This window comes from Thunnus thynnus, chromosome 8 (assembly GCF_963924715.1).
Source record: "Thunnus thynnus chromosome 8, fThuThy2.1, whole genome shotgun sequence".
In the NCBI taxonomy this organism is placed as follows: Eukaryota; Metazoa; Chordata; class Actinopteri; order Scombriformes; family Scombridae; genus Thunnus; species Thunnus thynnus.
In genome coordinates, this window is record NC_089524.1 from 34,824,769 (window position 1) to 34,839,696 (window position 14,928).

The 14,928-nt window shown below is 38.9% G+C and overlaps 1 protein-coding gene across 5 annotated transcripts in view; it reads right to left on the bottom strand.

Moving 5' to 3' along the window:
- Positions 1 to 1,370: 1,370 nt before the first annotated feature.
- nfic (nuclear factor I/C) overlaps positions 1,371 to 14,928 on the bottom strand; it is a 66,204-nt gene continuing 52,646 nt past the window's right edge. For all 5 annotated transcript variants that reach the window (XM_067598051.1, XM_067598054.1, XM_067598053.1 and 2 more), the window contains one exon: positions 1,371 to 12,612. In XM_067598051.1, coding sequence (XP_067454152.1) covers positions 12,488 to 12,612 — 125 coding nt within the window. In that variant the 3' untranslated portion in view covers positions 1,371 to 12,487. The remainder of the gene's footprint in view (positions 12,613 to 14,928) is intronic.

Below are 14,928 nucleotides of genomic sequence, written 5' to 3' on the forward strand. Positions count from 1 at the left end.
CATTGCAACATCCTGAAAGGTGTGGTCAGATGACATTCACCTGGTGCAATTTACTGGCATGAATAGGCACGACAGGAAATAGAGGGGGCAGGGTTGTAAGTATATACTGTGGGAACTAGCATGGCTAGCAGGCCAATAACAGTAGTCCACAAAGTTGTAAATTATAAGCCTCATATCAGACACAACTGGTATTATTTCTCCATGGAGTTATATATCAAAACAAGGACACAATCAGTATTTCCTGAATGAGAGGTCCATAGAGCTAGAGAGGGGGCTCTCTCAAACTGGCTAGACAATGGAGTGTCCCATTATTACATGTCTCACCACATTCCTAATTCCAGGTTATTTAAATAATCAGCTTTTTTTCTGACAGTTGGTTGTTTATGTTATTGTGCACGTAGTTTGGTGGTGAAGCAGTTGGCTTCCCAACAAGTTTATCATAACCACAGGAAGATGGTAGAGCTTCTCCCTTTTCCACTGAGGCTAGATGTTATTGATCATGGAGGCTCATTTTTTGGGAACAGTATATGCAACAAAATAATGAAAAAGGTCCACTTACTAGCTCAGGTGTCTTCATGTCACATTACTGACTGCTGGACATGCCACAGTCCTATTTCCCAGAAATCACGCAGGTCCATTCAGAAATGCAGTAGTTTTATCACATTGGTTCTCAGATTGACACATTCCAGCTACTGTAACTTGACTACTACCTCTGTCTGTATGACGTGACATTGTGTGCTATGGGCATCAGATGATGACAATGTCTTCCAGAAGTTTCATCACTGCTACTGTAGATGTTTTGACCCCCTGGCATTCACATTAAATGATGTTCTGACCTATCATTAGGCCCTACAGTGGGTATCAGGCTGTGCTGTCATGAATCTACTGAGGCCCCATGATGTGACACCATTCTCTAGCCCTGACCTAACTTACCTTTAAGCTGCCTTTGGGTTGCCAATTGCTGGATGACTTTTGATGTTCTCCAGCAAGGTGCTGTGGTGGCCAATCACATACATGCAAGTGCACATTCATGGTGGATTACTTTGTATTCTGCGCTATCATGATTGTCGTGAGAAAGGATAAAATGATTGTCTCTGTCATAACTATCCAGAGTTGTAAATTCTTTCTCTTAGTATAATAAACCATTGTGCAGTATTTTGGCATCTGATAAGCCTTCAAACTCACAGATCTGTTACTCAAACCGTCCTTCCTGCATTCCATGTCTCACTAGTACACCCTCACCAACGCAGCCCCCTGTGTTGTTTTAACACACAGCTGTCTGAATGCCTGCAAAGAGTGCAGGCAAGGCTACAGGGTCAATGTGATACAATCAGATATGAATGAAATAAACAAACAGTACACCTGTTGGCTGAGTTGTGGTATAGCTTGTTTATTAATGGTATATTTTTGCATAGGGAAACATACTCATTTCCAATAATGAATCCATCAGCATTTGCTGAAAGCAATGGCTAAATATGGTTATAATGACATATTTTCAAAGAAGTTAATATCCCCCACAGCAGATGAAAAACATCAGGTCAGAAACACAGACTGAGACAGCTGTCACTCAAACTATGATACATTCAAACAGGAACAGAAAGTCCAACATCTGAACAGACAATTGACAGTCCATGACTTCAGTTTATATGGCCATGAGAATACATAACTATGCCACAGTTTTGACATCATTTCCTGTCCTTGTCTAAATGCAGCCTTAGAGGAACAGTTTACATTATATAAATAAAGGTTGATTATTGATGTTTGTTTCTGCTGAAAAACATCCAAAAGAAAAAGTACTTAAAGCTCACTCTAAAGCTGCTAAAAAACTACATCCAGTCCAGAGCAGCAGCCCTTTCCACAGAGAAACTCTCAGGTCAGGGTTAATGTCAGCACTCCAGCTCTTTTTTTTTATTATTTTTTATTTTTTATTACAAATAGTAAGTAGCTATGGTTCAAGAACCATGATGCACTCTAAACTCTCCCAATCTGGAATATAATGCATTCAGGAAGAGACAAAACATGCCTCCACCTCATCTATTATTTTCTCATATTGGGATACCAAGTTGTGCAGTATTGCTTGTTTCTGATTGGCTGTCAGGACAAGTTAGTCAAATTAGACAAGATAATTCTGGTGGCCTGGCCTTATTAGACTGAGTAACCATAGCAACAGCACTGATGATATGTGCTGGACTAATGCTTTATTTGGCAGTTAAACCTGGATACTCTCAGTATTGGTTAAATTAAATACTGGATGATTTTTAGCTTTTCTTTAATGTGTTCTTTGGGAAGTGACCATGCACTCTGAGGGGTTCCAATAGAAAATAATAGACACATGAGAGGGGACGCCACTCTGCTTTACCTACACCTTGTCTATTATTTTCAGGCATTGGGGGACTTCATCATGCACCTTTGATTACCAAGAATTTAGTGTTGTTATCCCACCACTAACTGAACTATATAATGCCCTAATGTACGTTTAATGTGAAAAGGACTGTGGTCTGTGTGGACTGTAGTCATGCAATAACTGATGAAAGCTGTTCATGCCTATGCTCTCTCTGATGTAAGGGATACATATCTGGAAGCAAGCAGAGCAGTCCTTTAATATAATATCTGAAAAATTATAAGAAAAAAATCCTTAAAATATGACACAGCCTTAAAATGTTCTCTGGCAAACAACTCTTCCGTTCATTACAAAGTGTCCTCAGCACATGGAGTAAACAGTATGCAGAAGCAATGTACCCACAGATACAGAAAGGAATCAATATGGCATCACTTTCACAGCATACATTGTAGCTCTACAAAATCTCAATTCAGTAACTAAAAAAAGGTTTTGCTGTGAGTCTCTATTACAGAAAGGGTTTTGCAGGGACATTGAAAATAACAATTGAAACCTTCAATTCAAGTAAGAAACAGCAAAAGAAACACATATTGGACTTTTTCAGGCAACAGCAGCTGTAGGGTAGAGTGTTGAATCACAATAATAGTTTATAGAAAAGAGCCCTCTATGAAAACATCCCCCAAAAACCTTCCCAAAAATGTATTGTTTAGATATCCAACAGTCCATTTGTTCCTCATGCAGCATCTGTCTGCAGCTGCTAACAAACAGGAATTGCCTCCAGCAAGTACAACTGTTCAGTTACAGTTATAACTGCTTACAACACTAACCATAACCTGGCAATCACAATCACAAAGCAGTTATGATTCCGATATGGTGCATCTTATTCAGAAACATTGTTTGCATTGTTGGCACTTAGCACATGCTAACAGTGTATATCAATGGTTATTCTCTGCTAACAGTGCTAACAGTTGTCAGAACAGCACTTGGTTTGTACCACAGAGAAAAGAAAAATCTAGAGGGAACCTAAGACCAAAATCTATCCCAATGAATACCGACATGTAGTCAATAAATCTTTGACAATGTACTTTTATAGAAACGCATATTTCCACAAAAGTAAGCAGCTAATTAATCCGTCATGAACTAATAGCTCCTGAATAAGTAACGGATCGTAAAATACATAATAAAAAAGTGCCAGATATGTTAATGAACCAGTATGTAATGATTTGTTCCTATAGATAGCCTACTTACTTAAATGAATAAATCAAACGCTAAATAGTACATAATCAATAACTAAACACCGCATCTTATTATGTACATATTAGTCTCTATTCATGTGTCCCTAAAGTTATTTTGTGCATGATACTGAGACGTAACTTAGTACACATTATTATTTAATAATTATCTGGCAAATACTTATTTGCTTATATGGAAGTGAGTATTAATGTAAACGAGCACTGAATATAATACAATTGACCTATACTAAGAACAAATAATTTCCTCAAAGCACCATTCACTGAGCACAAGCTCAGATAACCTCAGTCATCTTACTGCTCTAATGCTTTGACTGCCAACATTTATGCTATACGTTACATACAACAGTGGCACAGTGAAAACATGCGCCTGGGGAACATAATAACAGTGACACCTCCTGACCATGTGGACTGTATTCTTTTCATTCCATCTGTGGAAGGTGGCTAAAGGCGTAGTTCTCACCATATTGATAGCTGTTCAACATAGCAAAAGTAACGAAAGGAGGAATGGGGTTCATGATCCAATGTTGCCTTCTCACAAAATAAGTAATAACTTACAAATATGGTAATTAATGGTAAATGAATGATCAGGTAACAATGCATTCCAAGCAACAACTCAGTATGATGCAATCATTTATTAAACAATATTATTATATTAAAATTACTATAGTAATTGATATAGATGTAATAAGGATGTAATGATCAGTTATATGTTATGTCCCATTTAGAACCTGATTTAGAGTTGCTGATTGAATCAGCAGATATTTTGACTTGTCATGGTAGGAAAAGCACAGATGTTAATAGTATGGTAAATGGTAAATGGACTGTACTTGTATAGCGCCTTTCTAGTATTCTGTACACTCAAAGCGCTTTTACTCTACAAGCCACATTCACTCATTCACACACACATTCATACGCTGAATGGGTACAGGGGCTACCATACAAGGTCCCAACCTGCCCATCAGAGGGAACTAACCATCCACATACATTCATCCACTGATGGCACAGCCCAGAAGCAATTGGGGGTTCAGTATCTTGCCCAAGGACACTTCGACATGCAGACTGAAGGAGCCGGGAATTGAACCACTGATCTTCCAACTTGTGGACGTCCCGCTCTACCTCCTGAGCCACAGCCACTCATCATTAACAAAGGCTCTGTTCTATTCAAATGTCCCAGTAGGATGTGACAGTGTGACAGCAATCCAGCATGCACAATACAAGGACCCTAAAACTTAAGCAGCTAAATGGAATTCAGCCATCCTTCTTTTCGTTATTTACACCTGTACTTTTTCTACTGTGACATGTCAAAATGTCTTCTGTGGAAAAGGCGAAAATGAGGTCAGTATGTTGAGTTAAAGATGGATCAGATAAAGGAACTTATCACTATGACACTGGATCATTACTGCTAATGCTCAAATGGCTATTCAGGAAATACTTGTTACTGGTAACTACTTACAGTTTTTGTACCTCTTTGTAGAGTGGTATCACAAATCACATATATTAGCTGAACTATTTTTTTAACTTAAATTAGACACAAAATGCAGATAAAGACAGTCTGTCAGTGTTTCCTCTAGATTTTCTTCAACTCTTTGGGTTGTTTATGGCTTGTCACCTCATGACCTGCACAGCCCATCCCTACTGGTCAGAGATGGTAATGTTCTCAATACTGAGCACCAACCCCTGGGCTAAAGTGTGCCACACCACCATATAGTGTTTGAATACAACTGAATACAAACTAGCCTTAAAATGACAGGCACTGCTTGTTGAGATTTTTGTTTTTTCACTTTTATTTTTCACTTTCCATACTGTTGACCTGCTGGTTTATTTGAATAGAGTATTAAGTGATTAGTTTGCATGCCAACTTTCTTTGACCCGAGGAGAGGACAGCGGTTGGATGAGAGGCTGAACTTATGTGGAGCAATTTCTCTCCAAGTTTTGTAATGAACACACCGAGAGGTTACCATGTTTTTTTTCTTTCTCTTTTCACTTTTTCGGTCACAGAGACATAGGCATAGTGTATGTCTTGTTGCATTTTGGCTTTGGTGGTAGTATTTTATTTATAATAATCAAATGTCTCTATGTAGTACATTTTGTAGAATGGGATGAGGAGACATCACACTGCACAAGCTTAAAACCCTTTCAACTGAGCCAGGACAGCTGACACATTTCAGTACACATAACATTAGTCTTCTACTTAATTGGCTGGTGTTATGTAGGGAAGCTATTTGGCTCTCTTTCTATATTTTCTTTGTCAGATTGCTAGTCAGTGATACAGAGAAAGTAGAGGGGAATAGAAGATGATTCATACCTTCTAACCTGCTTCAACACAGAGTCAAACCTCTCCTGACAGCCAGGAGGAATACATGCAGAATATGACCAAATGATGACAATATACTGCTTTTATGCCTTTAAATAGTGCATAGATCATCTCCAGATGTAGGTTTACAATTTAAATCAGTTTTTCCATCTTGGCCACAGGTAGAGCCACTAATAGACAATATGAAGCAGTAATAAAGTTCCCAAAGTACAATGCACACAGTAATCTTGGTCATCAGCTGGGGGACACACAACAACCACAAAGCCACTCAATTTGAATCCTATTATCCACTACATGGGCCCTACAATATACCTAACATTTGTATGGCTTACAGTTTTTTTCAGCTGTGTAAGAGAGGTGATTTAAATATATGGCAATATTAATCAGTGCTTTTTGGTGTTATTGTGTCTGCCCCTTAAAATTTTAATTGGGGCAATCAAACTAGAGAGACTTAAGTTGTTTTCTTATTGGTTATGTACAGACTGCAGTCTGACATTTTAATCTATGAATGATCTGTTTCTGTCTGTGGGCCCAGAAGTTCTCCCTTTCGTTCCTGGAGTGCATTTGCTAATAGGCAATCAGCACCTAATCACAAACACATCACAACTCAGTGAACCACAGTGAGTCCCATCATAGGTTAACACTTTGCTTCATCTTTTTATCATTTCACAGATATCCTTCACCTTGCAATTTTAAGTGACAGCCATGTGAATACCACAATCCATCTTCATACTTGGTGTTGCTGATATATAAATATAGTCTTGTATCCCCATGGTGATATTATTAAGGACAGACAAAACATATTTGATCGAAAGCAGAAGTACAAACATTAAATCCAAATTACAATTTGGTCTGGTATCCGTGAATCAAGTCATATGCTTTCAAAGTGAACAATCACAATCAGCACTAATATTAACTTCACATCAAGCTGCTGTTGCTCTTCAATAGACATGAAGCTCTGTAGTATAATCTCCACCAAGCAGCTTCTGTTCTTCATCCTGCACTACCAGATATATTTCAATACAAGTTGGTGGAAAGGAACAAGTGTTCGTTTCAGGTAGTATCTGGAGCAATAGCACCATCCTGTGGTCATTTACACAGCACTTTTCACTTTGTCTCATAATTTCAGACAGAACTCCTAACTAGAAGTCTTCATGGGTCCACTGAGTGGCTAATATCCAAGACCTGACAAGACCTGAACCAGCCAGGTCCAAACTAAATTTAGTCTGATCAGGTCTGGTCGAGTCGCATTATATTGCTATAGGCCTCAGGTTTGTGTGTCAGTATGTTTTATACCTGAGGGATCCTAGTGGACTTTCTATCAGCTCTGATCACGTGGTGAGTCATCATCATTACCGGAGGAAAATATGTGTTTTGAGGCAGACAGAGACTGCTCTTTTTGTTAACTGGTGGAGCATCATGCTAACTAGATATTCTGCCATTTATTAATTTTTTTCCCAATCCCACTACATATTTCATCCCATTTTCACCAAATTTTCTACGAGACATTTGGATGGGCTATTCATTTGCTTTTTGATATGCCATACCACTTCATACACTCACAAATTATTTATGTGTATGGCCTATGACATAAACTGACATTGAACACATTGCGCAGTTACAAATAAACTTTGTAAATCTATCCACTTATAAAAATGTATTTTCCATATTGGTAGTGCTACAGCAAAATGAAATGGAGTGTTACTTGTGTGTAATTGAAATATTTCATGACAGGATTTAGTTTAAAAACATGGCTACCAACAGCCAATCAGTGTGACATCAGTGTCTATCACTGTGTATTTTGGTTCAGATCCAGTCACAGATTTTTCTAAACACTGTCTGTTATTAAAATAACCAATTTTAACAATTGTGCAGCCTTGGCAGAGGTATGCACTCTGCATTCTAGAGTGCATTCTAGTTCACCCTAATTTAACTTGACTTCCAGGATTGTCTCTGTCCCACTACCATTTTCACCCATCATCATTCATCATCCCTCACATGGCTAAACTTTGCAACCAGCTCACGCACACTTTTCCCATTTCATGGGTCCCTTGCTCTGCGGCTTGGCCACCAGCTTAAGAGAGCCAAACTAAAATACACAAACACTTTAACATTCTATACATTCTTTTTTATAACTGATAAGTCCATGTTGTACATATTTTTATACACAATGCTGTGTTTAAACCTATAATCCTACAAGCAACATTATAATAACAACTCAAAAAATAACTAAAAATAATCTAAAAGCCAAGTAGAGTAAGAATAGTGTTAAGTGCATGCATCCATATAAAACTAAAACTCACCTATGGCATTTTGTAATATCTGGTCACATGATTAGTCATGTGGTCAAATTCATCATACAGGGAAATGGACGGTCTTCTAATGGCCAATCACAGAGCTGCAGAGCCTTGAAGCCCAAACCTGAACATTCGCAACATGTTTCCATTAGATGGTGTTGAGGGGCTTGGCCATTTTGGCTAAATGCCTGACAAAATATTTAAACAAAGTCTAGGACTTTCTTTCTGCAAAAAACACTATTAAATGTGTTTGCATGTATTCAATACTTGATATTAAAAGAGGATGTATACAGAGCTGCACAGCATCTCTGAAAATGGCTTTTGTTCGTATGTGAACATTTAGGCAGGACTTACCACCAGACTTTACTTTCAAAACCAGCGGTTTTGCCATTTTCAGATTCAGATGGATGGGAGTAGAGGATAAGCACTGTCCCAACCTCTACTGAAGCTAATGAAAGCTTTATTTGAGCTTACACTCAAGCTAGTATCTCAACTGCCAGCTAACACACCGTCAGTGTTTAACCTAGAACTGTGTACCTGCTACACTGATTAAAGTCAAGAAATCACACATGCAGCTTTTTTTGTATTTTTTAAGCATTACCAGCTGTACCATAAAAAGTAGGATCACTTTTCCATAATGTATTATTGTTCTTTAACTAAAGGCAAGGCACATAATGTGTTTTATGAAATATCGTGCAAAATAGAAGTTTAACAACAGGGCTATTATTAAAATTCAAAGAAAAAGATAGCCCTTCCATCCACTGGTACAGAGGGAGGAAGGGGAGGGGGAGTTGGGAAGGAAGAGGAAGAGCAGGATAGAGGTATCATCAGTTTCAGCCATGCATTCTTCAGGTCAGCACAGCGACCAGAACAGCACCATGCAGTATACATCAGCTTTAAGCCAATTTTAACCAAACCTTAAACCTTGCCCTACAAAAACCCAGTTCATATCAGCACCTTCAGCGCAAAATCTGAACCCCTAGCAGGCACTGACTTCAATCAAATTTAACCCCAATCCCTGGGAAAGCAAACGGAAAAGACACGGACATCTGTGTTCAGACTGAACGAAAAGCAAATTTAAGACAGTCTGACTGCGTACAGAGTCATTAGGAATATGCAAGTGGGCCAAGAAGACGCAAATTCAATGCTTCACCTTCAGCAAAAAAAAAAAAAAAATCACACTTACTCCAACATTGTTTGACACAAACATTTATAAACGTATAGAGACAAGAGGAAAAAAGAGAAAAACTAGAGGAAATGATCAGACAGAACTGGTGTTCCTGGTGAGTTCCAAGTATGAGCTGTCATACAAACACATACAGCTACTGTATTCTCCACACACATGCTCGTGCGTACGTTGCAAGCTAGCAAGGTCCTGTACAGTCAGTACACTTGCTGTTTGAGTAGCCCCTTTTGTGACCTCAGCACTCTGAATTTTACTTTGTGAATCTTTAAGGGGAAATATCACATGATCTCTTACTGCAGTGGGATGCATCTTCAAAGGTTTGTTTGAGATGGATGCATGTCAAACTTGCTTTTGCCTGGAATGATAACATGTTTTCCTGGGGCTAAACCAACGCATGCATCCACTATTTTCACTGACCATGGAGAAAAATATTCTTGTTTTTAACAGGACATAGGTATGTTGTTCAGGCTGCGTACAGCGGTCACCGCTGTCTGTGTAAATAGTGGATATAGGGAACGCTATGGGATTGATTCATGGAGTAACATCTGCAGGCTGCAGAAACTCCACCCGTCAAATTCCTGTGAATAATGCAGGACAAAAATTCATCATTCAATCTGATTGCAACTCAACACAGAAACACCCATCCTTTAGCTAAATACAACCAGTCAACAAACTTCAATAAACTGCTTTATAGTTGCAAAGCCTTAGAGATTAAAACATGGCACTAGATATAAAATATTAGTACCTAAAAATCTGTTTTCATCCCCGAAGAAATGATTTACAAATTATCAGAAGGCCAGGGTGCAAATGTTCTGCCTGCTACTGTTGTATTTGGAGTTTGCTTGAATTTTACATACAAATATTAATGGTGATATGTTTTATCATTTGATTCTGGTTATTCTGCTTCTGCATTCAGATCTTTGACAACAACACGTACAGAGACTGAGTTGCTGCTATCCCTTGAACTGACATCTCACTCTATGTAACTTCTTTGAACATGTGGTTATGAGATGTCACTGCAGATAGGGATGTTTGGATTCTATTACATGCTAAATTTGTCAAATTGCAGTTCAAATGCTACATGTAAGATTTTAAGCTATTAAATGCCTTTAAAAAGATTATTGACTAATTGGAGCTTTGAGAAGCCAGTCATAACAGAATATTGCTTTGTCTCACTAAAGCACTATGCTAATCTTGTGTCATGGTTGGACACAGAAAAGCAAGCTCATGGCCTACAAACTCTGGTTTTACTGTAAATATTTGATTTGGTGCTTGTTGCCTGTGGTAAAGGATCAAGACTTGACCTGAAACCAACCCTAGCACTGTGGCTGACCTCCAGCTCATCTTTGCTTGAACCTGAACCCAAACCTACTGCAACTGTTCCTCCACAAATTGTGCAGGTTGAGGTCATGAGCTACACAGTGCAGAACCTCTTAGGGACCTTTTGGACCAACATTAATTCACAAGCTGGACAAAGAAACCTGGATTTTGTGCTCATTATAGGTCAGTTTGTGTGTGATCTGCTGTCATAACCATCAACAACTTCAAGGAAAACACACTGCTTGGTAACACGCCACGCCATCGCACCTTTCTCAAAAAGGAATTTCAACTTAATCATAGTGCAATGCCTGCTATATCTCTTTCTAAGCGTCAACCTACATACAAGTACAAACCCTGTCACTGTGTTCTCTGAGACACAAACAAAATCTATGTAACATCTCCTCAAAACAGAGCAGGGATGAGTGTTGAAATGCAGGAACCATATTCACATTCTGACACACACACACAAACACACACACACTTACATGCTTACTTGTGTTTCCATCACTTCAGAGGACATTACATTGACTTACATTCATTTCCTGGTGACGTATCCTAACCTTAACCATAACCACCACATGCCTTACCCTTACCCTAACCTTAACATAACCATAACCTTAACTTTAAAACCAAGTCTTCACCCTAAAATTAATAATTCACGTTAAGGGGACTTGCTTTTAGTCCCCATAAGGGAGGCGAGTCCCCACAACTTGACTGTGTAAACAGATTTACGTCTCTATAATGTGAGGAATACCTGGACCACGCACACACACACACACACACACAGACACACACACACACACACTCCACACCATGCTACAGTTTCAAACACATTGAGCCCAGTCAGCCCCAGCAGCCTGTTTACTGCTGGCTGTGCTGCCACATGACCCTGGTTTAAATGTGTCTTTGCTTTTTCTCAGTTCTGCTGAGCTGTTTCCCTGTGGCAGCGGCATGTTTCTTCCAAACGGCCAAGGGTTGTGCGTCTGACTGTAGCATTGTGATTGTGTGTTGTGTTGGAGAAGGCATGAATATAGCTCTTATATTCCACAATTACTCATTGTTGTCTGATAAAAAAGCACAATCAAACAGTCTTAGAAACATGAGCCTCTCAAAGCAACTTAATGGTTTCAGGCTGATGATTGTCAATAAAAAAGACAAATCCTCGGTCTTTTGGTTGGAAGAGAGAAAAAATGCACTGTTTCAACTCTTCATTTTCTTCAGGCGTATCAATAACATATTAAAAAGTGCAAAGAAACATTACATATTAACAATAGGATCTCTCTTTCTTGTCGTTCAGAAAATAAGGGAGGCTTATTTGCATATATAATAAGCAGCACCTGCAGCGGAGAGGGGCATTCTGGGTTTTGAGGGGGGATGAGGTCTATGTCCGTCCCAGGGAGGAGGCCTTATACTGGATTTAGTGTGGAGACTCAGGGTAGAGAGGCAAAGGCTGACATCCGTCCCGGGGAAATAGGCCTCATCCTGGGGACACAGTTAGGTTACAAGCTTCTTAGGATCTGGTGGGTTGAGAACTGGGTCTGGTCTGCAGCTCATCTGGGCCAACCAGACATCTGCATCAATCCACTGCTTTCACTTGAAAATCACAGCTCACGTTAGTGGCCATTTAGTGTCATATAGCATAGTTCATTCTGGGGCTGCAAAATGGCTGAGTGAGAGAAGCATCCTACTTCCATCAAGGCTGTCTCTTCTGGGTACATACACATATATAAATATATTTCACTATATATTTATATATAGGTATGACCACACGTTATGCTTCTACAAAGCTGAATATATTTTTTCTCTGGCAATGTCTTGACAACATTGTTTCCTTTCCTCCAGGACAGAACTGCCATGACAATCACCCTTTCTCCAGAGTTCACTCAGTTGCCCAGATACCAAGACTGCAACACAGAGAAACACACAGTTAACACTTTGAAAGGTTACACAAGCCTGCATTTCACTCACACTTAAGTACAAGATTTTCAAATCATACTTTTTGTGACAATCTTGGTAAAAAAAACAAAACATGTCTAAACAGCTTTATAAACACTGTAAATTTGTTGTTATTCATAAATGTATATAAGAAAACTTTAACCTTATATCAGGGTCCATCAAAGGAAATGTACATGTGTAAAATCTCTTAATTAATGCTCTTTTATACATATTATTATACATAAATTGAAGTAAGTAATTATAAAGATTAAGTATCTTTTATTAAGATTTTCATATTATTTGAGGTGTTAATGATGTACAAATATCTTTTATGATTTCTAACAGTAGTACATAGTACATTTATGCACAGAACACATTTATCTTCAGTCAATATCAATAATAAACTGAATTCTCCAGTCAGCCTATCAGCAATAAGGCTGCAGCTTCATCCACACCTGACTATTTACAGTGGTGAGTTGGGCACTCTATCATTAGGTTTGGCAAGCTCCCTGGTGTCATCACACACTGTCTCTGTGATGACAAATAACAAATTTTTTACAACTAATTCCTGTGCTTGTGATGTTTACCCCTAAATCCAGACTGTAGTACGCCATGTGGGCACCAATTAAATCATGTCAGTAATAAATCAAATTTAAAAATGAGCTTCAGTCATTTTCCTCTGTGCAAGAAGTGTGTCCTGTCTGGACATTTTCACATTTGAGCTAAAAATTCTGGGCATTTAAGGCCCCTTGTATAATGTGTGACTTTGGGTTGTGGGATGGAAGTTGACAAGAGAAAGGTGGTTAAATCTCTGAATAAATACAAAAAGTGTTATGGCCAAAGCTAGTTTTGCTGCATTTTCAAAACATGAGAGCAGCACAGATGGATTATGTGAGTTAATTACATGTCCCTGCTTGCATACTATTTACATCTTTCTGATACAGTACCATCCAAAAGGCCTTCATTGTGACAGTCTCCCATGCCTCAAAACGGAAATTGTACAGTCTGACACAGATTGCTTAGATTAGACTATAGATTTTATTAGACACACCATGACACACCGTGACATGCAATGAAACTGCAAGCACTGATACTCTGTCAGCATTCTGCATTTGTTTTTGTGTTGGACTGAGCACAGTGAAGCTGCTCTGTAGTTTTTTTTGATTCAGGGGCCAGTTTCACTAAATCTGCAACATGCAGGCTCTGATTTGCAACATAATTTCCTCTTCTGTTAATTTTGACTCATTTCACAAATCAAAACTAACATAAATTGAAACTGTGACCAAGTTTCATCAACCTTAAAATATCCATAACAACCTAGTTGTCATTACTAACCATAGAAGAAATTTGCTCACCATGCATTTAGTTGTGACAAACTTTAGAATTACACAGAGAGAGGGAGAGACAGAGAGAGAGAGTGAGAGAGGATTCCTGGCTCAGCAGTATTGGCTGAGGTGTTTCTGAAGCAGAGGCACTGCAATGCAGCAGACACGACACAATGCAAACTGCAGTCTAACACAGAAGGCCAAATGTTACTCTTTAATAATAATAATAATAATAATAATAATAATAATAACAATAATAATAATAATAATAAGTTTAATTTGTACAACACTTTTCATTCATAGTGAAACTCAAAGTGCTCCAGTATAGATAACATAGAACACACAACATAAAGAAAAGAGTAATAGGAGTTAAGATGAAAAAGCCTTCTTGAATAGAAAGGTTTTTTGGCCTTTTTTAAAAGACACTAGGGTCTGTGCTCCCCTCAGATGGTTAGGAAGGCTGTTCCACAAGTGTGGTGCAGCAGAGAAGGATCGACTCCCATGGTGCGGAGCTTGGTACTGGGTGCCTGGATGAGCAACCTGCTAGCAGATCCAAGGGTGCAGGTGGAGGTTTGTAGTATAATCAGTTCATGTAGGTAGGGAAGCGCATGTCTGTTGATGGATTTGTATGCGAGTACCAGGACTTTGTAGTCAATCCTGAAGGAGACAGGGAGCCAGTGCACTGAAAACAGAACTGGTGTTATATGTTTGTATTTTCGCACTCTCATCAGGATCTTGGCAGCGCTGCTCTGAATGTACAGGAGTTTCTGGATGCTCCTGCCAGGGATCCCTGTGATCCCATTTCAGTAGTCCAGTCTTGAGGAGATAAAGGCATGGACAAGTTTCTCTGCATCTGACGGGGTTAGAGAAGGGCAGAGTTTGGAGGTGTTTTTGAGATGGTAGAAAGAGGTTTTGCACCGATGTCTTATATGGTCGTCAGCTGAGGGTCAAACCTAACAC